Source organism: Chrysochloris asiatica, unplaced genomic scaffold (genome assembly GCF_000296735.1).
Source record: "Chrysochloris asiatica unplaced genomic scaffold, ChrAsi1.0 scaffold00060, whole genome shotgun sequence".
Classification (NCBI taxonomy): Eukaryota; Metazoa; Chordata; class Mammalia; order Afrosoricida; family Chrysochloridae; genus Chrysochloris; species Chrysochloris asiatica.
In genome coordinates this window covers 1,035,787-1,062,377 of record NW_006408578.1, presented here as the reverse complement: position 1 = coordinate 1,062,377, position 26,591 = coordinate 1,035,787, and the positions used below count along the sequence as shown (strand labels likewise).

Here is a 26,591-nt window from a genome sequence, read left to right as displayed (position 1 = left end):
TGTTCATAAGGTGTTCATTGACTAAATATTTGGAAGTAGTCACATTTTCTTTCCGTTAGACAAATCTGGAGCACAAGTGTTGATGAGCAAAGATATCAGCTTGAGGACTAAGGTGCGCCTGACCCAAGCCATGGTATTTTCAATAAGCTCATATGCATGCGAAAGCTGGACAGTGAATAAGGAAGACCGCAGAAGAATTGATGCTTTTGAGTTATGGTGTTAGAGAGAGGAGAATATTCAAAGTGCCATGGACTGCCAAATGAACCAACAGATCTGTGTTGGAAGAAGCGCAGCAGAGTGCTCCTTGGAGGCCAGAATGGCCAAACTTTGTCTCTCACTCATACTTCGGACATATTGTCAGGAGGGAGGGACCAGTCCTGGAAAAAGAGATCATGTTTTGTAAAGTGGCGGGTCAGAAAAAAGAGGAAGACCCCCAACGAGATGGATTGGCCAAGTGGCATCATTGATGGACTCAAGCGTGGCAACAGTAGTGAGGTTGGCCCAGGATTGGGCAGTGTTTTGTTCTGTGCATAATGCCGCTATGGGTCAGTACTGACTCAATGGCACTTAACAACATCTGTAAGTTTGTGTGTTAAACACACATTTTAATTACAAGAAGCAAAGTAAGTCATGAACTTGAAGAGCTCAGAGTGGACAGGATTTTTACCTTAATGGATTTCCAAGAATTCATGGACGTGGAGATTCCAAAGCCCTGGGGGATCATGAAAGATAGTATATCTGCAAAGTCTAAACTTCTGTCACCAGAAATACTAAAGAAAATCTCATTTCACTCTGTTAGGAGTGAAAGAAAATGAATTTTATTGCGGAACTGTACAGCTAGAGCTGAGTAATGTAAGTAAAATACATAGCTCTCCAGCATCTAAGTTGGGGGGAGGGGCAGTGTACGTGCAGAGAGAGCCAAGGAAGGTGTAGGGGGTTAATGACTGTGGATAAGACCAGCTTTCACCTGGGTGGAAAGATTGGACAGTTGGCTGGGAAAGTTGTGAGCTGATGTTTAGGAGCTCCCTTCCTATGGTTCTAGCATACGTAATTGTAGACAATTTCTCATTGTTGTAGTTATGAATACATTTTCTCTAGGAACACATCTTGACATATTCTTCCCAAGTGGTTTACATCTTAACCTTTAGTTTCCTGAGAATGCATTTTGAGACCATAATTCTTAGTCTGAAAAGAGATCTCCAGTTTGAAACTTTCCCGTTCACAATTTCAATGACTGATTGTTTTAGTAAGTAGCTTGCCCGGCCTTTCTTCCCTTCCGAGGCGCCTCTGGTTGCACTCAAACCTCTAACCTTTTGTTAACGGTTTACAACACCCAAGGCTTCCATAGCACCTTAAACCAGTGACTGTCAGACATGAATGAGCACATACTATAGTCTACTGGTTTGTTAGAACACAGCTCGCTCTGCTGCAGTTTTTGATTCAGTGATCCTTGTATGGTGCCCAAGAAGTTTCATATCTGATAACGTTTCCCTGTTGTTGTTGTGCTTGTAGTCCAAGGATCACAATGTGAGAAGCCTGCTCTATGGTTAAAATGCTATATGTTGTTGTTAAGTACCATGGAGTCGATTTCGACTCAGAGGGACCCTGCACAGGGTTTCCGAGGCTGATCATCTTTCCGGGAGCAGAATGCTTCTTCTTTCTCCCACGGAACCGCTGGTAGTTTCGAACTGCTGACCTTGAGGTTGGCAGCTTGAGTCGTAACCACTACACTACTGGAGCTAGTTTCCACAAACTTTTTGATGGCCCCTCTTCTATGAATTAAAGCACCTGGCATATTTCTGTTGTTCAGTTATTAATAATCATCCCTTCTCTTGTATTCATAAGAAGCTCTGGATAGTTTTTGCTCCATACATGCTAAACGATGGTCTCTGGTTAGTTAACCTCTGAAATCATGGTTATCAGGTAGATGTAGCTTTGACCTTGAAATGCTGGGTCTCACAGAATGAGACTTTTCACCTAATTTCTGTTTCACCTAATTGACAATTTGTGACTCTTTGATTAGCAATTAATCGACGCTTCTTTTTTTACTGATAAAACCTGTGTTTTGTTTTGTATTCTGGATTCTTAACAAACCTTTGTTCACCAGTAGCTTGGTATAACAGTTAATCAATTTCTGCTCACTCATTACCCTCATAATGTGATGTTTAAGCGTTAGCAAATACTCTCATGACTTTTTGTTCTTTTGAGAGTTTTCCTTTTCTTTTGTTCCCTATCTCTCCCCTAAATATTTGCTTCCTTAGTTTGTGCAGAAAGAGACAAGGCAAAAATTTCCTATCCTTGTGATATGCTTGAAATTATTCATAAAGTAGTCATTGGAGGTAGACTTCCTGCTCCCACCTCCATCTTCTTGGTGGATTTTCAGTTTAGATAGTTGTTTGTGTGCATTGGTATAGTAGTACCTAAGGGCATGCCAGTTGAGAGCATTTTCCTGCTGTATGTAAATAACTCAGCAAATCAGAAAATGTGATTTAATTGTGGAGTACCTATGTAATTAATGGCGATATACTGGCTTTAATTTTACATTTACTAGATTATTCCAAGCCTCCCTCTCTCTCTAGGTTGTACAACACATCGCTTTTCCTTAGTCAGGTAGATGAACCCACAGCCCCCCACCTACCCCCACACTAACAGTTGTCCAGTAGAGACTACTGATGTTTCTCCCCTCCCTAGTCGTCTGGGCTCTGGGGAGGAGATTTTGCAGACTGTATCTTGTCCCAACAAGTTATGACTTCTTTTGTTTTATACTTTAGTATTCATGGATGGCGGTCTAGCTAATGCCAGACAAGAATCCATCACATACTTCTATTTCTATGATTCTTCCAGGCCTTAAGAAAATTTCCCATACCTCTCTCTAGGTGTGTAGGTGTATAAGTGTGTGGGGTGTTTGGGGGTATTCAAGTGTGTGTGTATAAATATACAATATGCCAGCACAACTTTCATTCTTTGGCTTCACATGTTCCAACTTACATAAGACTTAATTTATACCCAGAGGGAAAATCTACTCATAAAATACATACATCCCCATAAGTCTGTCTCCACTTTTCACTATGTGCCTAGCAGTTTATGTTTGGTACAAAACAGGTTGTGTTTTAGACCAGTGTAGGAGGCATGGCACTAGGGTATTACCTAGGTGTCCCATGATGCAAAAAATCCATGCTTCTAGTTCTGTTTTCTGTGCAAGGCAGTTTTACATACTGATCCATATTTTGTAAATGACTTGTGGAACTTTTTAGGTGTGGGCTGTCTTAGAGTATTGCACCGAGATTCAGGGGAACCTACTTTCCTGAACTGGCTAATGGGAAGAGAGACAAACAGACAAAATATCTTAGAAGGGCAGTTTTGGGTCTGTTTTTCACCCAAAATATAAACACATTGAAGTGTGGGATGGAATGGACAGGAGCCTCATCAGGAAATTAATCCATTTAAAAGATCTGTCCAAATGTGAATGGAAGCCTGGTGGTGCTGTGAGCCAGTCATTGGATTGCTGTTAGATCTGTGGTTCAAACATAGCAAGCCACCCTGAGAGTAAGGTGAGGCTCACTGTTCCCATAAAGATTTAAAGTTGGAATTGACTCAGGGTCAGTGGATTTCTGTTAAACAGTTTAATCATAGTCAGGTGACTATGAAAGCTGGAACCTGGGTAAGGCCTTACATGTCAGAGAAGGAAAACTCGGATACTTAAAGGCAGAACACTGAGGAGACATGGAAACCTGACAGATTTTCTTTGTGTCTTCCTTGCTTCCTTCTCCTCATCTCTCAGAAAGTGATGGCAACAATAGTCAACTTAAGGACTGTGTATCACACTCCTGTGTCTGAGGCCTGCAGAGAACATTAAGGAGCTCTGGTGGCTTAGTGGTTAGGAATCAGACTGCTAACCTCAGGGTCAGCAGTTTGAAAATACCACCTATTCCATAGGAGAAAGATGATGCTTTCTACCCTCTAAGAAACCCTATGCTGCTTATCAGTCAGAAGTGACTCCCTAGCACACCACTGCCATCACCATAGAGAACATTCCTCTGCCTGCCATTGGCCTCTTTCTCTGAAGTGTTGTTTTCTCTCCTAATTCCAGAAATTGTTTTCTATTTTATAAATTGGTAACGGTTTATTTCAATGGAAGACTGCTTTAAGTTACCAGTAAGTAAAGTTTTAGTTTCTAATTCATTTTTGTTTTCTATCCTTTGGATGTTAGGCAAGTGGTATAGGTTCTTAATCTGCAGATATTTCAGATTTGGGGTTTATTTCTTACACATTATAAAAACAGTCTGATGATTCAAGTTGCTGGCATTTTCTCAGATCTACTTCTCGGTGTAGCTGTGGCGCCTTTTCTCGTTGTGGTTAAGTGCTGTAGAGTCAGTTCTAACTCATAGCGACCCTCTATAGGGTTTCGGAGGAGCGGCTGGTGAGCTTGAACCCCAGTCTTTTGTTTGAGTGTTTATGCTACAACCGTCACATTTGCTTGTGGGGTTTTCTCTGAATCCTGAGTTAAAGAAACCTTTCTTCACAGAATATTTGTGTTTGCTTTTTCTGGATAGCTTACAACATAATTCTGACTAAGCTTAAACTGACTGCATTCAGGAATTGAGGTATGATCTTTGAGTTCTGAATCTTCATTTGGGTTAGTATATTTTGATAACTTTTCTAGAAAGATAATCATTACCTCTACTTTGGTTAATACTGGGGCCTCTTGTTTGGCAGTTCCTTGGAGCCACGAGTGGGGTGTAGGATTCATACTTATCCTGAGATAGGGAATCCAGATAAGCAGTTTCATGTAAAAATGATCTCCTGTTAAAGTCCCCACAGGCTCCTGTTGGTGCTGTAGGATAAGTACTAGACTGCTAACAAGGTCAGGGGTTCAAGCCCATCAGCCGCTACATTGGAGAAAGACGAGGCTTTCTGTTCCCTGGTGTGGGGCTGTAGGCAAAGCATTGAACTGTTAACTGCAAGGTCAGCGGATCAAACCTACCAACAGCTCCTTGGAAACCCTATGTGAATTGAAACTGACTTGATGGCACTTAACAACAAACTTAGCAACATAAGTTGGGCTGGACTCCATGATAGTGGTTTATTACAGTCCCCACTTAAGCATTTGAGGGGTGGCTGAGAACCCTTGGCTTTGTCTGTCCTTTCCTCTTGTCTCTCAGCACCAGAAAGACCAAGTTCAGGTTTGCTTGGTTGAGTCTAAGTGTCTTATTCTGCCACATTCCTGCAAATGGTGGCCCAGTGAGGTTATTGGGTTAAATTGATGCTGCTATACATTTTTTGGCCTCCAGTAGTCCACTACCCATTACACCACTAGAAGTATTGTTGTTAAGTGCTGTTGAGTTACTCATAGTGTAGAGTTTACAAGGAGCCTCTAGTGAGTTCAAACCCACCTCACAATCCAGAGCATTAACCCACAGCACCATGGTGTGGAAAATCTCTTAACAATTATTCTTTTTCTTCTTTTTTGGTAGTCCTGTTGTGTTGTTGTTGTTAAGTGCTATCAAGTCGATTCCGACCCATAGCGACCCTGTATAGGGTTTCCGAGGAGCAGCTGGTGAGCTTGAACCGCCGACCTTGCAGTTCAAACTGCTTTGCAGTCTGGCGTATTAACCCACAGCATCACACCAGGATTCCTGTTGTGTTGACTGCTAATCACAAGGTTGGTGGCCCAAACCCACCAGCCTTTTCTTTGAAACGCTCTACTTGTTGCTGTAAGGTGGAACCAACTCTGCTCAGGATACTGAAAGCAACAAGAAGTCTAGATGGGTTAAGGGGGCTGAAGCCTGGGTACTTTTTATTTTATAGTTTTCTCCCCATTGTTGTTGTCCTTGAGTTGTTACCACTCATAGGGACTCTGTGTAGCGTTTCCAAGAAGCAGCTGGTGAGTTTGAACCACTAACCTTGTGGTTCAAACCGAGATCTTGCAGTCTGAACTTTATCCTACAGCACCACTCCATGACTCCTTTTCCCTCCTGGTGAAGTTTATTTATGTTTTCACATTCTCATTATGAGAGAATGGGACTCCTGTTGATTGTCCTTATCTGAGATAACATTTATCTCCTCCTCAAGTGGTCTGGGGGCTTTCCTTCTGCATGTGCCTCAGAGATACGGCTTTAGAGTTTGGGACTTTTAGATGGATCCTAACCAGAACATCCAGGCCTAGTAAGAATGTAGTTTGCCTGCCTCTCCCCTGCTTCCCATTTTAGTGTCCTGCATGGGTGGTTTTATTGTTGAAGTAATCAGTGTAGATTCTTCCTAGAAGCCCAGGGCTGTGAGTAGTCTTTGTCTCTAGTTTGCCTTGAAGGACCTTTCAGAAGGGAAGCAAGGGGATAAATTGTACTTCATCTTGGAACATTCCCATGTGGTGAATGGTTGAGTTCCCAAGCTGATTACTATCCCGGAGGCCAGTGGTTCCAGAGCCTGGCAGGGATTGGCAGCGTTGACCCTAGCTGACTCCCTGGTTGAGCCAAGGTCCTATTTTATATTTTCATACTTGGACTGGATTAGCCTGTACTGCAAGAAATCTAAGGCCCTTAGATCTGAGGGGAAGAGCTGTGTGTGTGATTCTTATTTTCCCATTTCTATTGTTGTTAAGTGTCATCCTGTCAGTTCCGACTTCATAGAAATCCTCTATATAGTCGGAACCGACTCCGCAGCACTTAACAACAACAACATAGGGTTTCCAAGGAGCGACTGGTGACTTTGAACTGCCAGCCTTGTGGTTAGCAGTCCAGTGCTTATCCTATAGGGCCACACTAGGACCCTTTTCCTTTTCTTAATAATCCCTTTGTTGTTCCCAGGTTGTTGTACCATGGAATCTCTTATTCCAGACCTTTGCATAACTCCTTGCTCAAATGCCATGTCTGTGACTTGCACTTGGAGTTTCTCCTTAGTGTTGAATAGAAGTGAACTTACTTCCTCATCTCCTGTTTTGTAGTGGACTCTGAGTGAGGGAATAAGATAGTGTTTCTTTTAGTCATTTGCTGTTCAGTCATTGCATTGCGGCTGGCTTTTGTGAATGTATTTACAATTTTCAGTATTGTTTTGGTTTATTCTCCGTAGCTCAAGTTTATCATCTGGAACCATGGAGATGCAGAACCAGGAGGTAAATTTAGCTGGGACACCAGCAGCTCTCCCCAAAACATTCTATTCCTACCTGTTATCACCTATTCGTATAACATTTTAAAAGTTTGTACAGCAAAAAAAGATATTAGATATCATACTACTCACCATCTCAAATGAAAATGTCTACTTCAGAAAGTTACTGGTCAAATCTGGAATACCTAGATTCTGTAGAACATGAAGGGTATTCAAAAAATTTGTGGTAAAAACTCCCATTTTTCCTTGTTTATTTTTGAAAGCCACCTCATATATAAGAACCCAAACCAAGATAAACCAGCAGGAGAGTGACTTGAAAACTTGTAGCTGGGAGAACTAAATTATCCTCTTCCAAACCCAGTAGGTTATTCAGGGTCAGCATAGGATGGCCTTTTCTGGGTGTGAGGTTCCTGTAGCTGCTGGTGAGTGTGTTTTGGATATTTGGGGCAGGAAGCTAAAGTATACAGCTTGAAATGTTCTCTTAACCAGTCTCATTTACAAATTGCTGGGGATGGAGTGAGCGTGACCTTTTCCAGAGCTGATCTATGGCTGGGAGTGTGATGTTTGGCAGCATATTGACACAGTTAAAGATGGGTATCTCTTTGATCAAAGTGAGACCATTAGGGCATGTTTAGGCAGCAGGATGGAGAAGGCTGCTTATAAAGAGAGTTGTTACACCCCTCCCCCGGGGTGCCTGTTAAGCACATCTTTATGAATGCGATTCTGGTTTTGCTGCCTTTGCTGGCATAAGACTGCTGAATCCAGATGAAAAGATGGCCCTTGCTTAGCTAGTTTATTTTATTAATGAATGAATTGCAGAGCAGAGAAGGATGGTGCTCAGGACATCCTTTCTTTGTATCCCTTTTGGAGACTGAACATTTTTCTCACTATCCCCCTCCCCATCACAAGGTGTTTAGTTGTGACACCTCCACTTGACACCCACCCTATAAATATCTTCCACCACCAATCCCACCCCCCCCCTCCCAACAAAAAGGTGTAACATCTCTGAGAATAGACATGAAGTAATTTTCCTGGGTGGGTGGCAGCTGTGGTGCTTTTATATGTCATGGAATCGGTCCCAACTCATAGTGACCCTGTATAGGGTTTCTATAGTGTAACTGGTGAGTTTGAACTGCTGTTTTTATGGTTTGAAGTCCACTGCTGATCCTATACAGTGTCATACCAGGAGTCCCTTGGGTGCTGCAAATGGGTTAATATGCTTGGCAGCACTACTGCAATGCTCAAGAGCACCTAGAGGTGCCTCAGAGGAAAAGCCTGGTGGTTTTACTTCCCATTGAAACTCACATGGAGCACAGTTCTGAGACACATGAGGTCATTTTGAATTGACTCAATGGCAACTTTAAAAAAAAAGTTTCCTAGTTTAATTTGCTCTCTTATACAAATGCAGTCACTTTGAGTCCAGAATTGACTCAGTAGCAACTTAAAAAAAAAAGTTTCCTACCTTTATCGGCTGAACTGAAATTGTTTATTCCGTTTCTGATTGGGGGTTGGAACAGGGGAGAACCCAGTCAATCTGCGTCACAAAGATTGATACCTTGGAGAGTGGAAGTGGGGGGCACTCTGAGGTTGAGCTTGAGGCTCCTCTTTGCCATTGCAACCAAGTTGGTTCCAACCAGTAGTGATGATGGCATTCCCAGTATTGTAGACATTACGGAAAACCACTGCATTTTTATTGCCAAGAGCACCTGCACGGTTTGTTACACTTAACTACTATAACACCCAGGGCTCCTTTTGATTCTCTTCTCTGTTGTCTTCCCCACAGAATACCTTACAGAGAAAATGATTAGGCCAGGCAACATAGGACACTTTGTGAAGAAACCTAGGGGATCCTTGCAGCTGTCTTTTGAGGGTTTAGGCTGTGCTGAAAGGATGCTGACCCTTGTGGCTCTCCCATTTCCTGTCTATAGACAGGGGAAATGGGCTCAAGCAGTAGGGATTAATGAGGGACTTAATTGAACAGGAAGTCTTTCAGGCAAGTGGAATTGCTAAATGATACACACATAGCCCAGCCCAGTTGTTTACTGTGGAAGAGGTTGGGCTTCGGTTCTTTGGGTGTTTCCTGAGCCTTAATGGAGATCAGACTTTATCAGGGAGTTGAATTGCTCAACAGTGGGTGAAGAGGCGGGTTTGGCATGATTTCTACATACTCTTGATTTCACTGGGGCTTTCTGCTACCGGTTTTGCTCAAATCCACGAAAAGCTTGTTGAGCTACTTTTTAGTATCATTGTTGTTAAGTGCCATTGAGTAGGTTTTGACCCATAGCGACCTTGTATGGGGTTTCCAAGGAAGCAGACTGTGAGCTTGAACCACTGCCCTTGTGGTCAAACTGACCTTGCAATCCAGGGCATTAACGCCACACCAGAACTCCTAAGTGTCATAGCATATGGAAAAATATTTTATCTCTGGAGAGGAATATTAGGTCACTATTAACAGAAATTCTATAACTTCCTCAAGCTTTACCTTTGGTTGTAATTTGTCATCAAGGCCCCCTGTGAATCAAGCTGAATGACTTTTCCCCTTAGGTGATGGAAACGAGGTGTTCTGCCAGACTCTTCTGAGGGTTTATCTCCAATTATGGTGGACATGAATGACCTGTAAATGTTCATCCACTGCCTTTGTTATCTTCAAGTATATATGACATTCTTTTTCTATGTAGTGAAACACTAAGAGGGCCTGTGGCTTCATCTCCTGCAGGATTTGAAGGGCCTGCCAGGTGTGACTGGTGAGGAAAAACTGAGAGTCTTTTATTTTGTACTGGGGAGAGAGGCATCTGAGATCTTGGAAGGGTGATTAAGAATATAGAACATTGTGAATGAGTTGAGACATACACCCATGGACACCCTCAGGTTGACTGTTGGGTTTTGTTAGTTTCTGCATCTTGGTCTCTCATAAGTTACCTGTGCAACCTTGAATCTTGATAAAAATGTAGGGTTGCTTAGAGGAGATTTTAGGCATTGTTGTGAAGGAAGGTGATGAGCTCTAAGACTAAGGTGTGTCTATCCTCCTAAAGCAGTTGTTAGTGATGTAGAGCGGGGAGTTGATGGTGAATATGTGCTGCTGGGTTGATTAGGACTCACAGTGACCCTTTATAGGATCTCTGAGCCTGTAAGTCTTTTTTCTGTGGAGCCTCTGGTAGTTTCCAATTACTAACCTTGTGGTTAGCAACTGAGCTCATAACCTAGTAAAATAACCAGGGCTCACAGAGCAGGAGGTGGCTGTTGTTTTTAAGTGCCATGGAATCTGTTCTGACTCAAAGTGAACCCTGCATAGGGTTTCCAAGGAGCGGCTGGTAGGTTTGGACTGCCCACCTTGTGGTTCACAGTCCAGTGCTGACCCTAAGGCACCACACTAGGAGTCCAGAGTGGGAGGTTAGGGACTGTGATATATTGGGTATGCCTCTGCTTTCCAGCGGGAAAATGTTCCATTACTCCAGGGTCACAAAGCAAAAACATGAAAAAGGAGGATAATTGCTCTTTTAATACGCATTAGCTAGTAGCAGATTCTTTTAATTATGATCATGTTTTCTCATTTTTAGACAATTGTCATAAAAAATCTAGATCTTGTTTATAAACATTCAGGAAGAAATGATGTCTGAATTGTTGTGAATTCTCTTATGATAGACTAGAATAGCATTTTGATTGGTGATAGCTTACGCAATACCCCATACTTTCAAAATAACAAATGATATGTTACATACAACGTAAGAAATACATCTTCTGTTGGAGCCGGAAAATAAATACTTGGGGCTTATTCCTGTAGGGCATGCTATATTAGAACCACTTTGTGTACAAGGATGCCAGAAACTACACTGTTGTTGAATAAAAAGTGTACTCTTCTAAGGTGTAAAATGATTTTGATTTAATATACTTAGGAGACTAAGGGTCCGTTTTACTGAGAGCATGGGGTTTTCCTCTTTGTTACATGTGGTGCATTTATTTGACCAAGTTGTGTTTATATGCATGAATGGTACCAAATGCCACAATTTAATATTATCTTTTCCTGTCTTTTCTTAATGTTGAAATCACTATTTTTTTCGAGTGGTGGTAGTTGGGGCACCAGGATTTTCTTAAAACAACCCTGTGGATTTTAGTCTTGGTCACAGTTTTTTGGTATTATATTCCATTTCATACCAAAGGAAACTATATAGTAATTTGCTTAAAACTAGAGTTTGGTGGGATGAAAAGGTATTGATAGTTCATTTAACCCTTTTCTATGAATAGTTGCTGGTTTCTTATGAGGCATCAAATTTGAATGGAAGTTCTGAGAATTGGTTAATGCTAGGGGATTGTCCTATTTTATGCTAGAATTGGTTAATGCTAGGGGATTGTTTTATTTTAGAGAAAATCAGAATTTCCTTTTCTCCCTGTGTGTGTGTGTGTGTGTGTGTGTGTGAGTGTGTGTGTGTGTGTGAGAGAGAGAGAGAGAGAGAGATCTCACTGGTCTACTCTGGAGACCCTCTCTACTGCCATCTATTGGTGCTTCATGGCTATTGCATGAGATGTGCAGTAGGCAGCAAAATGGTCCTGGCTTCCTTTTTTGTTGGCTTTTCAAGAAAGCAGAGTACTGTTAGTGAATTTGTTTTTTGAGAGACCGAGGATACAAGAATATGAAGCCCACACGGGGATTGTTTTGGAACTCTTTGGGGTTATGAGTGTTGCCTTTATGTTTGGGTCTTTCATGTGCTGAGTGGACACTTAGAATCATACCCCCTACAGAACTCCGTCTGGGTTGTTTCTGGTGGGAAGTTTTGATAGAATTCATGTCTGAGTTATATTCCTAAAATGATTCCAGATTTAGGCTTTTTGTGAATGACTTGTAGAGCATTTTAGAACATGATTTCTTCATATTTCCTCCTCTGTTACTAGAAGGAATTATAACATGAATTTTTCTCACAGTTTCGCCCACTCTCACTGAAAATCATTGTCTTTGCCAGGATTAAAGGAGATTTCTAGCACTTTGTAAGTGGGTATTGAATAACGTACAGAAACTGCTCCGTAACTTTTTTTTTTTTTTGTATGTGTGTGTGTGAAATATTTAAACTAAACACAAAATCATTCTTCCAGAAATGACAAGCAGGTTAACATTTTAACTTGTTCTTGCTGGCTTTTAAAACTGAATGTACTCAGATAATTTGTTCTCACCTTGTAACTACAATAACATGCTAGGGATTTCTTAGACCAGATTCTTAAGATTCTTAACCTGTGTGTTTTCTTCTGACCTTATTATCCTTACTGAGTCTTTTCTGTTGTTTGGTATAGTTTTTTGGTCAGGATTGGGATTGCTCAGAAGTGTAGTCTTGTTTTGTGAAGAAAATTTTTGTGGCTCTTAGATCTTGAGTTTGGCGTTGGATCCCGGCTATGCCACCTGTAGGCAGTGGTACAGATGGCTTTACCTAGGTGGGAAACTGTAACTCATGAGAGAGTCACTGGTGACAGATAGAACAAAAGGGCTTTGTGGCAGTTCTAAGTGTTGATTAATGATGAGCTCTCTCAAATTTGAGGTGCTTGCTCTCTAGGACACACAAGAAGTCACTGTCAAATGTTTCCTTGATTTTGACAAGCATCATGGTTTCTAGGCAATCCTTGTCATTTAACATTTTAGGATGCTGCATATAAGATTTAAAAAAAAAAAATAAAGATTAGATAATGTTATTAATTGAGCCACAAGCAGGGTTACACACTACCTTTAATTTGTGAGAGACCCTACCCCTTACTTTAGTAAGCTTTAGTGTACCATGTGCTGCTTTACTTGGGAAGTAGTTGTATATACCTTGTAGATATTTGCTGGTGTTGATAACATTGGATAGTCTTTTCTTCATCTCCCCATCATCCTCCCACCTCCAAAACAATGAAGATAGGAGACCAAAAGCTCACCTTTCTCTCTGCCTACTTCTGCCTGAATTTTGGACAAGTGTCTTTTCTGTGAGAATTGTGGCGTCTTCCCAAGGTGATGGTAATTTTTGTGTTTGTAGCTCTTCTCTCTATTTTTTTTTGGTAGGCAAAACTGGTGAGTATGTAAGTACTTTGCTCTAGTGGTCCTGAAGTTCCTAAAGGAAGTTAATGATGTGCTTCCTTAAGTGAATGTTCTAGTCTTAATTTGGAAGCATTAAGTATTAGAAAGCAGAGCATTGCCACTGTTTAATGTTACTGTTGTTGAGTGCCATAGAGTCAGTTCTGACCATAGCGACCCTGGATGGTGTTTCTGTGGAGTGGCTGGTGGGTTTGAACCACCAACCTTGTTTTTATAGCAGTCCAGTACTGACTCTACAGTGCCACAACAGGACTCTACCACTATTTAATAGCATAAATAAATTTATGAGATTTTTTAAAAAGTATATATATATGGAAAGGTGTGTGTCAGGATTGTATTCTTTCACCATTCTTAATTCAGTTTGTATGCTGAACAAATAATCAGAGAAGCTGGATGATATGAAGTAAAATGTGGCATCAGGATTGGAGGAAGGCTCATTAACAACCTGTGTTATACAGATGATACGACCTTGCTTGCTGAAAGACATAAGGATTTAAAATACTTACTGATGAAGATCAAAGACCATAGCCTTTGATATGGGTTGCGCCATAATGCAAAGAAAACATAAAATCCTCACCACTGGACCAATATATGACATCCATATAAATGGAGAAAAGATTGCAGTTGTCAATGACTTCATTTTTCTTGGATCACCCATCAATGCTCATAGAAGCAGCAGTCAGGAAATCAAACAACGTATTGCATTGGGCAAACCTGTTGTACAAGACCTTCTTAAAATGTTGAAGAGCAAAGATGTTAATTTGAGGATTAAGGTGCGCTTGTCACAAGCCATGAATTTTCAGTAACCTCATATGTATGCTAAAGTTGGATAGTGTATAAGGAAAACTATAGAAGAATTGATGCTTTGAGTTATGGTGTTGGAGGAGAATATTGAAAGTACCATGGGCTGCCAAAACAACAAACAGATCTGTGTTGAAAGAAGTACAGCCAGAATGCCCCTTGGAAGCCAGGGTGGCCGGACTTTGTCTTTTATACTTCGGACATATTATCAGGACGGACTAGTCACTGGAGAAGGGATATCATGTTTGGTACTATGGAGGGTCAGGGAAAAAGAGGAAGACGCCCCCAACGAGATGGATTGGCCAAGTGTCAGCATCAGTGACCTCAAACATAGTAACTATTGATTGTGAGGTTGGCCCAGGATCGGGCCATGTTTTCTTTGTACATAGGGTCTCTATGAGTTGGTACCGACTTGATGCCACTAACAACAACAATATGGAGTCCTTGTGTAGCGCACTGCAGATAATGCGCTGGATCGCAAGGTTGGCAGTTTCAAACCCATGAGCTGCTCCTTGGAAACAGGGTCACCGTGGGTCATAAGCGAGTAGACGGGCACTTAACAACATTTTATATGTATGTGTGTATGTATGCATATAAGTATTCCTGGTGTTGCCCTGTGGGATAATGGACTGGACTGCAAGGTTGGCTTGAACCTCAAGGTCAGTGGTTCAACCAGCTGCTCCTTGGAAACCCTATGCAGGGTTGCTTTAAGTCGGAATCGACTCTACTACAGTTAACAACTTGACGGCAGCATATATATCTCTATCTTTGTTGTTGTTGTTATGTGCCGTGAATTACTCTATTTTTGCTGTGTTATCGGACAATTTGTAGTTTAAAAGTTGGTCTTTACGAATGTTTCCAGTTTGGAGATTCAGGTCATGCTTTCCTTCTGGGTGCAGGCAAAGGACCAGTAGTCCTCTTCTTGCATCTAAAATGATGAAATTTTAGATTCAAAAGGTGTCTTGATGGCACACTGCTATGCTGCTAAACCAAGGCCAGCATTTCAAATCCACCAGCTGTTTGTTGAGAGAAAAAGCCTTGCGATGCACTCTGGTGAAAATTACAGCCTCTGGATAGCTTACGGACTGATTCTGCTCTGTTCTTTAGGGTTGCTGTGACTTGGAGTTGACATGCCCCCAGACTGCAACAGTATATGTTGTCTTAAAATGAGCTCTTAGCAAGATATTTTGGCTGAAGCCAAAAGATGGGTAGGTTGTATCAACATATCTGTATCATTGATGTGCTTTATGGATCCATTTTCATGAGTTTATTAGTAGGAGTAGATTAGAAACACTGAAGATCCACTAATGCCAAAGAAATGATGAGAGGAATTAATTTCCCATCCTTTTATAGATGTGGATACAAAGGTCAGAGGAGCTTGGTGCTAGGCTAGGAGGGACCTTAGAGTGGTCATCTTTTCATTGCCCTTTTTGGTTTTTTGTTTTCAATGATAAATTGAAGCCCAATTGACCAAGCAAAACCTTATACACATTCATCTTCAGGAAACAGAACCAACAAAAAATACTTTTAGGGAAATCTGATATCACACTTTTGCTATAAATGGCTCCCTGTGTAATTTAATTGAGACAGGAGTTCCAAATATTTAATACCTTGTAGTTTTAGCATAATGCAGAAACAATTTCATCTCTCTCTATATAAGAAACAAGGCGTTAGAACGAATATAGTTAGATCTCCAGAAATAACCACACACAACGGGCGGTCTCTATAGGAAAGTTTCTCAGGGCGTTTTTCTGACCCTCACTGTGTGATGTCCTCACAATTAGGAGCAATAGAAAGCAGTTATAGCTGTGGGAGCAGAGTAGGGTGTGAGCTTGGAGGAATATAATCATCTATGATGAGTGGTTCTCATTTCTGAGTTAGGACAAGTAGGTCTCTGCTGGCCTCTGGGTTTACTTGAAGATGTGTTTGTTTTCTCTTTACACCATCAGGATGTTTACACCATCCTGTGTGATTTGCCCACAACGGCCCTTGCATTTGAATTTGATGGGCAGCTTGCCCTGGGTAGAGGATGTCCCCTCGCCTGACCCCCTACTCTCCACCCCCAACCTCTAGATTGAGCACACATGGGCACACTCTTGTTTCTTTGAGGCGCTGCCAGGTTTTCAGTGTGTGTGTCTGGGGATAGAAATAGAGTGGGTAATTATTTTGGGGATGGAAACACAGGCATTTTTTTTCCCCCCCTGAATAGGCCTTTCAGTGCATTGGCAAAGCTTCATGGCCGGCTCCCACGCTGTTACAAAGAGCGCTGCTATGCTGGTCATTTTGCATTTGCCAGACACAACGCTTCTTACTTATTTATTTATTTATTGAATGAACAGACCCTCCCCTCGAACCCATTCCTTGGCCTTTGTTTCGAATGGGGATGTAATCTAAATAATTGGATTTGCAGCTTAGGTTTTGATATTGGAAAATTAAGTTAATAAAATGGTGGTTTGACTTACATGTCCTTCCACAAGCGGCCAGTTGTGCAGGCCTTGAAACCACCTTGTTCCCCTTGCTCTCTCTTGCCCCCACAGAGCATACACTGTGCGCTTTTCAGGTTTGTCAACCATCAGAAATCCTGGACAGAAATGGAATTTAATTAAGCTAGAAATCACAGTTGTGGCATATTTAGGGCTGCCCTAGAGATTAAGGGCACAGATACCAATAAGCTGGTTAACTCCATGCTGTAGCTGACCCCAAAGGACGACTGGAGAAACGGGGGCCACCCTCTTGTCAGGCCTCCAAATAGCATGCTGTCCAGATGCTTCCAAATACATGATTGAGTGTGCAGGGCACAGGGTGAGAACATTACAAAAGGGGAGAGAGGAAGAAGAAAGAGGCAAATTTGGTCCAGGAGTTCTTTATACACAATCTAGCAATGTAGTTGTTATCTTTCAAAATGCTGCTCGTGTTTGTTTTGGTGTGTTTCTTTGCTCCTATGTTGTTGTTGTTGAGTTGGTTCCAACCCATAGTGACCCTGTATAGGGTTTCTAATGAGGGTCTGGTAAGCTTGAACCGCCGACCTTGCAGTTCAAATGGCTTTGCATTCTGGCATGTTAACCCACAGCACCACTAAAGAAGATCAACTATTTTTCAGTTTTGGGTGTAAAAGTTTAAGGTTTGCATGTATAAATTTTTAAGTTACTAAAGCAAAACTCTCCTGACTGTGATGATGCTATCAAACCTCAAAGAGAGGAGGCTCTGGGAAATTGGGAGCAAAACTGTTGTCTTCACTGGAGTCTATGAAGTAGCAAAAAAAGGAGAGGCGATAGGTGGATTTTCTATTCCTCTAGTTCCCCTGGTGTGATGCTGTAGCATAAGCACTGGACTACTAACCGCAAGGTCAAGGTTCAATCCCAACAGCTGCTCTTCAAAAACCTATACAGGGTCCCTATGAATTGGAACTGAGTTGACAGTACTTCACAATAACAATAACAACAGCATTTCTGTTGGCACAAAGGCTAGCTAAGCACTAATAGAAAGGTAGTGATTCAAACCCACCCAGTGGCTCCATGGGCAACCAATTGTAGCCTGAAAACCTGTACTCTGTTGTGCTCTGTCATGGGATCATTATGAGAAAGAATCGACTTGACAGTACTTCTTCAAACTGCTCTTACAGATCAGGAAGGCCAAAGTGTCCTATGGGGTGATCCTTTCTGCAGGGATATTGTCTGGCACTCAGTCCTCCAGGATGCTGCTCAGCTGTGTGATAGGAGAGAAATGAGAGGATCCCTTAGGGGCCTCATGGTGGCCGTGAGCCTCATGGTGGCTTTAGTAAATGTTTATTAATTCATGATCAGTGTGATGGATGTAAAGAGTGACCACATTCAGGTGCACTAAACAGTCTCTTATTAAAAAGATTTAATGATCCTGGGAGTCTCATTGAACAATTAAGTGCTCAGCTTGCTAACAGAAAGACTGGCATTTCAAGTCTCTCCAGAGAAGTCTCAGTAGAAACACCTGTTGATCCACCTCTGAAAGATCACAGCCATTAAATACCCTATGGAGCACAGAACTCCTTTGACACATGGGGTTTACCATGAGTCAGGATCAACTGGTTAGTTTTGGCAATGACCTGATTCTTATCCATCTTTGCTTAGCAGGCTCTCATCCTCAGTGACATTACCTGGGTTCTATAGAACAACATGTCTCTTCCTTTAACTTAGCTATTTTGCCTGATTTCAGGTACTTCATTTACCTTCCCGGAACGTCTTGTCATTTAGCCAGTCTGACCTGCAGCTGAAGAAAGAGACATGTGCTTCATTATGTATTTCCTAAAAAAAAAGAAAGATTTAGGAATAGAATGAATTTTCTTGAACTCATCTTGCTTTTCCAACCCTCACCATTGCTTTTTCTTCCTATATGCAGAATTGGCCACACAGAGGAGACCATCCTTGGAGAATATAAATTTCTATTGAAGTCTTTGTGATGATAACATTGTTGTTATTCTTAATGTCTGGTGGCATTTGTGATAAGCTCTCAACACTATGAAGCTTCTAGGTTGTACAGGAATATGGGGCTAGGGCTGTGTGTGTGCAGTGGGGGAAGAAGGTAGTAAACAGGAGATTACTTAGATCATTTCAGAGCATTAAGTTCTGTGAAGGTCAACAGAAGAGCAAAGGAATGGAATTGGATTGAGGGATGGGTCAAGAGTAGTATTTCAGGGTGGTTCGTTCTCTCTGAGGACGTGACATTTGAGTAGTCATGGAAGAAGTGTCTGCTATAAATTCAGTGGGTCTGGAATATTACCCTCCCTTATCTGGTCTGGATGAGAAAGGTCCTAGCCGGGGCAGGATAAATGGGGCGATGAGGAAGAACATTCCAGATGAACTGGTCATCAGGAATAAAGGCCTTATTGTATAAACACAGAATAATAAATTTTATATAGTTAAAAACAAAATGAAGGGGGGGGCAAAACCCAAACCCCCCCGTCAGTGAATCCTGTATCGGGCTTTTGAGGTTAGTAGTACAACACCTACCAGTGCCACCAGAGTCCTTAGAAGTATATTGTAAATGATAAAAGAATGGTAAGTTATACACAACAAAGTCAAGAAGGTCTCTTTTGACCATTTCTCCATCACTCCTACAATTAAATTTCTTTATTTGTAATGAGGTAGGAGTGGTCAAGCAGTCTTGGTGTTGTGCTTGTAGGATAAGTGCAGGACCGCTAACAAGGCCAGTGGTTTCAACCCAACAGCTGCTACTAGGAAACCCTTGACAGGGTTGCAATGAGTAGAAACTGACTCTATGGCATACGGAATTAACTTGAATGGTCAAACGGGATCATCTTAATGAAGGTAATATTTGTAGGAATGGCATTTCTTTTCAGAGTGATACTCTGTGGGTTTACGTAAATTAGTTGATTTTTAAATATTGTTAAATTATATTGAACAAGATACGCTATTTTAACTGCATATTTCTGTATTGCTAACAACATTCATGATGTTGTACAACCCTCACCATTACCTGTTTGCTAAACTTGTTGTCGACTCATAGCATCCCTGTATAGGGTTTCCAAGGAGCATCTGGTAGGTTTGTATCGTTGACCTTACTGCTCAAACTTTTAACGCCAGGAGTCGGTTCAGACTCATAATGACCCTGTACATACCAGAACTGTCTTGCCCAGAGTCTCCTTCAAAATTGTTGTTAATTTTGAGCCCATTGCTGCTGCCATTGTACCAGTCCATCTCCTTGAGGGGAATCTTCATGTTTTTTACTGACCCTCCACTTTGCCAAGTGGATTTCCTTCTTCCAGGAACTGGTCCCTCCTTATTCGTTGTCCAACTTTCACATGCATATAAGACTGTTGAAATACAAATACCATAGCTTGGGTCAGGTGTGTTACAATAGAGCGGTTCTCTGTACAGTTTTCAGTGAGTGAATTCCTTTTCTGGAAGTACACTGCTAGTCTTTTTTTCCTGGATACCTCCAGGTGGATTTTAATGCCAGCCTTCTGGGTAACAGTCAAATAGGTCAACCAGGGACCCAAACATATCTTAATTTGAAGATACCTCCTTTCTTCCTTTTTCTTATTAAAAGAGCAGTCAGCAGATGTCAAGTGCAAATCTTCAACATCTCCAGGTGCACACTTTCCCCCTTTCTATATTTCTGTACACCCCCTCCCCCCCCCACACACCTTTCTTTTTTTTTTTCTGTTCTTTTTTCACTGATTTGAAGTAACACAACCTGTCCCAAAACATTCCTGCCTGATATTCATGCTTACTCCAGAATTTGTTTCTAAGATGTGCTGTTCAAGCTTTTTTGTCAGATGTGTCCTGAAAACCAAAGTCACTACCTTTGTGACTCTCCTGGGTACTGCAGTATGAAAAGCCAAACGGCATACCTGCCCTCTGTGGATGGAACAGCTTCCTCTGGCATCTTGAAGAAAGATACTGACTTGACTTGTTCTTTTTGTTCTTGGTTTCCGAGGGGTCTTAAGCATTTGGGAGAAAGGCTTATTCCTCCGAGGGGTCATTTATTTTGCTGTCACGTTTTAATCTATTATTGCCTTATTTTTCATAGTCTCACTGGGGAAACCATCAGGTGCAAAGTGGCCTTTATTTGAACACTGGTTAAGAGTAGTTTATCTTCAAGGTCCTGAAATTGTAAAGTACCTTACGGTATGCCACTTTGTCATCTGTGTGTTGCCTGTGTTTGAGTGTTTGTTTTTCATTATGGCTGTACAGCCTTCTCATAATGTGTGGCATTTGTTGTTGCTGACGTTTGAGAAAGCAATAAACACTTCCCATCCTGTTCACATGCAGGCAGTATTTCCATGACAGCGCTACAAAAATCAGAGGGGAAATTATGCCTATTTAAATGCAGGTGTATACACTGTGAAGTTGCCCTTAGAAAAATGATAGTGAATGTCTTCTGTGTCTAAATTGGGGCGGTGGGCTGTTGTTAAGGAGAAGCATTGTTGGAAAAGTGGGATAGGTCTCATTGTCAAGTGAATGTTTAGAAACTTACAGCGATTTGACAAAGTGATTTCACATCTGAATCTCTTTTTTATGTCTTTGTTTTTTGAAATGTATTACTCTTTTATAAAATCAGTGTGCAACAGATAGAAAATTTAAAGGAGAAAACAAACACAAAAAGGATCCTTATTTCAGATGGCTTGAGAATCACTGCCTCAAAGTCTACCTTACTGCCACCTGGGCCTTCAGTGCTTCAGTCAATCCTGGGCTTTCTCAGCATTTTCTGGTGTGTTTCCAATTGTATGTAGGCAGATAGTTGCCTAGGCGTAGGGAAAGATCTTTGTTCTCCCAAACCTGGAGAGGAGAGCATTTGCCCTCTTAGTTCTTGTAACATTTGAGCATCTTAATACAACTTTTTTTAGTCTTCCACTGACTCACTGGCACATAACAACAACAACTGACTAAAGGAGATCTGGTAGCGAAGTGGTTACAAATTGGGCTGCTAATCTCAGGGTCAGCAGTTCGAAACTACCAGCTTTTCTGTGGGAGAAAGATGAGGCTGTCTGCTCCCGTAAAGATTTACAGCCTCGGAAACCCTGTACTGGTTCGCTATAATCGGAACCGAACAACAACAACAGACCAATTGTTGTTAAATGCCATCGAGTCTATTCCAACCCATAGCGACCCTGTATAGGGTTTCCAAGGAGCAGCTGGTGAGTTTAACCACCGACCTTGCAGTTCAAACGGCTTTACAGTCTGACTCATTAGCCCACAGCACCACACCAGAACTCCAGAATAAAGCATTAAATACCTCCTTCCCAAGTAGCTATTTCCCTTGATTGGTTTGTTTTGGGTGTGGGTACTGATGTGCTTTTTATTACATTTCCCATAGGGGACTCATTCAGGAGCTTGATGCATGAGATTGGATTATTGGCAGGGCTGTAGGAGAGTGACAGATTCAGAGTAACAGGGTTGAGTGCCATCTATGTGTGGTGGTATACTGCCATGTTTGAGTGGGGTGCCACCATCTTTGAGGGGTGCAGCGGTCCTTCAGACTGTGCTCACAATCGGAGGGCAGAATATTGCTATGCAACATGTACACTGTCCTTTTATCAAGGTTCCACCTCACAATTTTTCCTATTCTGGTTATCAGTCTCTGTTGCGTTGATGTTTCCTAGACCATGACTGAATTGATGAGAACTTCTTCAAAGCCCTGACAAATTCTTAAAGACGCAGTTAGGAACAGATCTTGTTCATAGCCTGGGGACTGCTCGAATATATTTGTATGTGATGTAGATATTTTCATATATGTAGCAGAGCACACATAAATGTTTTAGACATACCTATACACCTCGTGGGATTGAGTTATTAGACTTGAAGGCTAAGAACCATAGTCTTGGGATAGGTAGGTCAGTTGGCATAAAATAATTCATTAGCATAATTTTCATGACTTATATCTGGCTGCATTGGAATCTGCATAGCTTGGAGGCTGAAGTTCTACTTAATTTGGGATATAAGATTGGGTTTGTGGTTTATAGGTAAAAGTGAACTGAGTGTAAGAATGGTCAGTATGGGGAATTCTGTGTATAGTTGTGAGATAGTATCAGATAAAAGCCTAGAAGACCCTATAAATGTAGAAGTATGATTTTAATTTGTCATTACTCTGAGTGGAATTAAAATTTAAAAGTACAAGTGTCATTAATCAAGTGTTGTCAGACTTGGACGTTTTCTGCAATGTGTGTTTAGTTTGTTCAGATGTATGTACTTGTATACACATACATTTGTGCTGCATATTTCATGGTCCTTTAACTACATTTATTGTACTCTGTGTTATGAGAGAGAGAACGTTAATCAGAAAGAGGTCATTCCAACAGGGTCTTCTTTCCCTTTTGTGTCATGGTTTTATTGCTACACATCAGTCTATGTCCTGTGATCTCTGTGTGATTTATTTTGGTTTTTCTTGTGTTTCTACAGGCCCAGGCTGCAAGCACAAAGGAAGTTTGCTCAATCTCAGCCGAACAGTCCTGGCACAACTCCAGTAAAGATAGTGGAGCCTTTGCTACCCCCTCCAGTTACTCAAATTTCTGACCTCTCTAAAAGGAAGCCTAAGACAGAAGATTTTCTTACCTTTCTCTGCCTTCGAGGTAAGACTGTGTTACAACTCGGTTTGTTAGGATCAACCTTATTAAATGAAAAGGGAATCAAACCGTCTATCTGGACTAGATGTTCACTTTGGACTCTGTGGCATGCATCTTTGAAATCCCAAGCCTGGTTTGAGGGAGAGTTTCAATGGGGAATGCTTACTTGAGAGGGTGTCTTGGTGTGGTTTTTCAGTTGGCCCTATGATAGGGTCTTCGTTTTTCTCCTTGCTCTTTCATCTTTTCCTTAACATCCTCTTCCTTGGGTTTTCACACACTGGGAAGTACGGTCTCTGTATCATCTGTCAGAGATCTGTTTACTTTTACTTTTTATAGTCTTCTAATTTGAGTATGTTTCTACCAAACTCCCATGACCCTTCAATACATTATTGTGTGACTTTTTCAAGTGAGAACTTTGTGTGGTAATCTTCAAAATTCGGAAGTTGACATCAGTACCTTACTGTCATCCAATACTCAGACCCCTTTTCCAGTTGCTTCAAATGGCCTAATAGTGTCTGAGTTTAGCACTGTCGTCTCCTGTCCAGAGTCAGCCATTGCATGTGATTTTTGTTTTACTTAGACAGCTTAGTCTCTAACAGTTAGTCTTTGTTGTTTCTCATGGGAAGGTTCAGGTGTTTTCATTTTTGATAAGAATGGTATAGCTGGGATACATGGTTCTTCCCATTGCACCCTATTGGCTGGTCCACAGATGGTGTTCACATTGAACACTTGACTAAGGTGGATCTGTGAGGCTTCCTTAAACTTACGTTACTCTTCTCACCTTTGTGAAAGTGTTTTATTAGAAAGCACACCAGTCCCCACTGCCCCTACCATCCATGGGGATGTTTCAAGACCTGGCAGTGGATACAGAAACCACGGCTATGAATGCACTATATTTTCCTGAAAGTACAGGCGGCGGGTACCCAGGATGCCCCACATAGGTGTCCACTATCTGTACAGCACAGCCACTCATCTGACTACTTTCCATGCTCACATCTGGGTGGTGGGGTGGAGTCGGGGAGGAAGCCAGCTCTAGGTTGGAGCGGAATAGCGTAAGATTTTATCATGTTCCTCAGAAAGATGTGCGATTTAAATATTTTCCACTGAGCCTTGACCCATCAATAACTGGAACTGTGGAAAGCAGAACCATGGATATAAGGGAGGGGCTGCTCTGCTTTGAGCTATGTAAATTGTTTGTTTCTTTTTCATGCTTGACTTATTTTGTATCTGCATACATTCATTTCCTGTTTCTTCCAAGGGCAGAGATGTCATCTGTTTTTATTTTGATGCTTAGCTGTCCCAGGTTTTGTCCATGAAGCCCCTGAGGCTGGCTTCTCTGTCCTTTTCCCCTGTACCTGGATTGTAATCTGAAGTTGTAGGTGTAATCTGAAGTTGTAGGTGTGGAGATGGAAAGGAAGGCTTGATAACCTAATACAGACTCGTTGTGAGGGGAAGAAGGAGACAAGATGGTGCTCAGAAGAAAAGGCACTTGAGCTACAGGACTCTGTTCTCAGCTCACTAGTGTCATCAGCAACAAGTTTGGGTCAGGAAAATTATGGAATATCTTCAGTGGTGGGACTGCAATGGGCTGTAAACAGAAAGATCAGCGGTTTGTACCCACCAGCCACTCCTTGGGAGAAAGATGAGGATTTTTGTTCCCACAAAGATTCATAGCCTTGGAAACCCTATCTATAGAAGGCAGCTGTGTGTTGGAACTGATGCAACAGCGCTTTCCGACAGTTACAATGTGCTGGTAGGATGTTGGTCATGCAGAACTCTGAGCTGTTCACGACATTAAGAAAGGTTTTGTCTGCAGTTACTGTTTAATCATGAAATATAGTCCACTGTCTCCAGAAGATCTCTACATCCTTTTCCATTTAAGATGTCAAAACATATCTGTTGATTATGGAATTTATTTGTGGGGTGGGTATGCCTTTATTTTGATTCCCAGGGTAGGGAAGTGAGGGATTTTTCAATGACTCTCTCTCTCCCACCCATCCCTATATACACATTATTATTATTATTTTAAAATGTTTTCTCTGGTTTGAGGAGATTTGAATTGGGTCTTATTTTGATAGGATTATTTATTGCTCATATGCATGGCATCTAGGGAAAACATTAGTGAGTTACCTAGCTTTGCAGTTTCAAAACTTTAGGCATTAGAAAATCATGTCAGTTCATAGACATAATTTGCTTCTTTGAGGTGTCAAATAGTCTACAAAGGCTTAAATAAGTAAAACCTAGGAAACATGCTCTGAGCCTGAGAAATGTATTCTTAGATTCATTAGCAGAGAGGAAAATAGGATTTTCTGTTTGGTTTTAGCTGAAATAGAGTTGACAAAGTAATTGTCAGTTCTAAATTGAGACTTCTAAAATGAGAGTCATCTTTGACTTAAAGAATCATTTTCTTTTTGGTTTAAAGCATTTTTTTTTTTTGGTGAGGCCACTAAGAGTCATGATTTCCCCGCGGATCTAGCAAGCTAGATGGCCTTAATAATAATAAATGGCCTTAGTAATAATTTGATGGCCTTAGAAGGCACAGTTTAATACATAATTCAGGTGAGGTAGTTAAAACTTAAAACAGTGACCTGTAGAAAAGTATGAGACTCAAAAGAATTGTCTTTCAGTTTTAAGTTATGAAAAACAAAGTACTCACATCTTTAATATTATTATTTATATGTGTTTCTGTGTCTCATGGGACTATCAGCAGAAAGCTGGATAAGTGAGGAAAAAGAGTAAACTGAAAATGCCCTCCCTTTCATTTCACCAGAAAACCACTCTTAACCAGTTCTTACTGGTGGAATTATTTAAGACAAACTTTCCCCTGAAGTGGTATTGCATTGTGCTTTTATTTGTAGAATCCAGTCTTCTATTTAACAGTATTACATAGATTCCTGTCTACCATACCATCTTAATTGGTTTTATAGTGTTGATTTGCTGGTGCCTCATAGTTTGTCTTAATTCCTTATTTACATTTAGGTATAATTCTAACTTTTATATATCAGTTGCAGATGACATATATCCTCAGTTAAATCTTTGTCTCATCTAAGGTCTTTTCTTGCCAAGTTGACAGTTGGAATCTGACCACCATTTTTAAACCTGCTTTCTAATAATAATAATTATTATTGTTATTGTTATTATTTGTGTGTGTGGTGTGCTTCGCAGAGCCCCACAGCTAATGTTCAGTATAAAGAGCCCAATCACTCCATCACCCTTGGTGTCAGCAGGCGCTGTGTGGATAAAGAAGGCTGTCTTTAATAAGCTCATTATTTATCTGAACGGAAGTCTGGCTGCAAACATAACGAAGGAATCCAGTCAAAGACCTGGAAGCGTTGCTTGTTGCCAAGGTTTATGGGCCCTCCTTCTCTCTAGTTGCCAATTATTACCTTTAATAGCCACAGCTCTCATTTGGAACCCTTTAGAGGATAAATCTTGAGGCTGAGGAAAAGACAGGGGATGGGGTTCTTCCAGCCTTGTTCCTTATCTATTAATGAGAGCCCAAGACCTGCAACCCAGGAGGTACCTTCAATGAAAACCTTGAAAGATGACATGATGGCATTTAATACCAGGATTAGTGTA

At 41.2% G+C, this 26,591-nt stretch overlaps 1 protein-coding gene across 1 annotated transcript in view; it reads left to right on the top strand.

Annotated features, from left to right (window-relative positions):
* JARID2 (jumonji, AT rich interactive domain 2) overlaps positions 1-26,591 on the top strand; it is a 303,515-nt gene that overhangs the window by 206,241 nt on the left and 70,683 nt on the right. Inside the window, exon 4 of the mRNA XM_006864074.1 lies at positions 22,849-23,018. Coding sequence (XP_006864136.1) covers positions 22,849-23,018 — 170 coding nt within the window. The remainder of the gene's footprint in view (positions 1-22,848; positions 23,019-26,591) is intronic.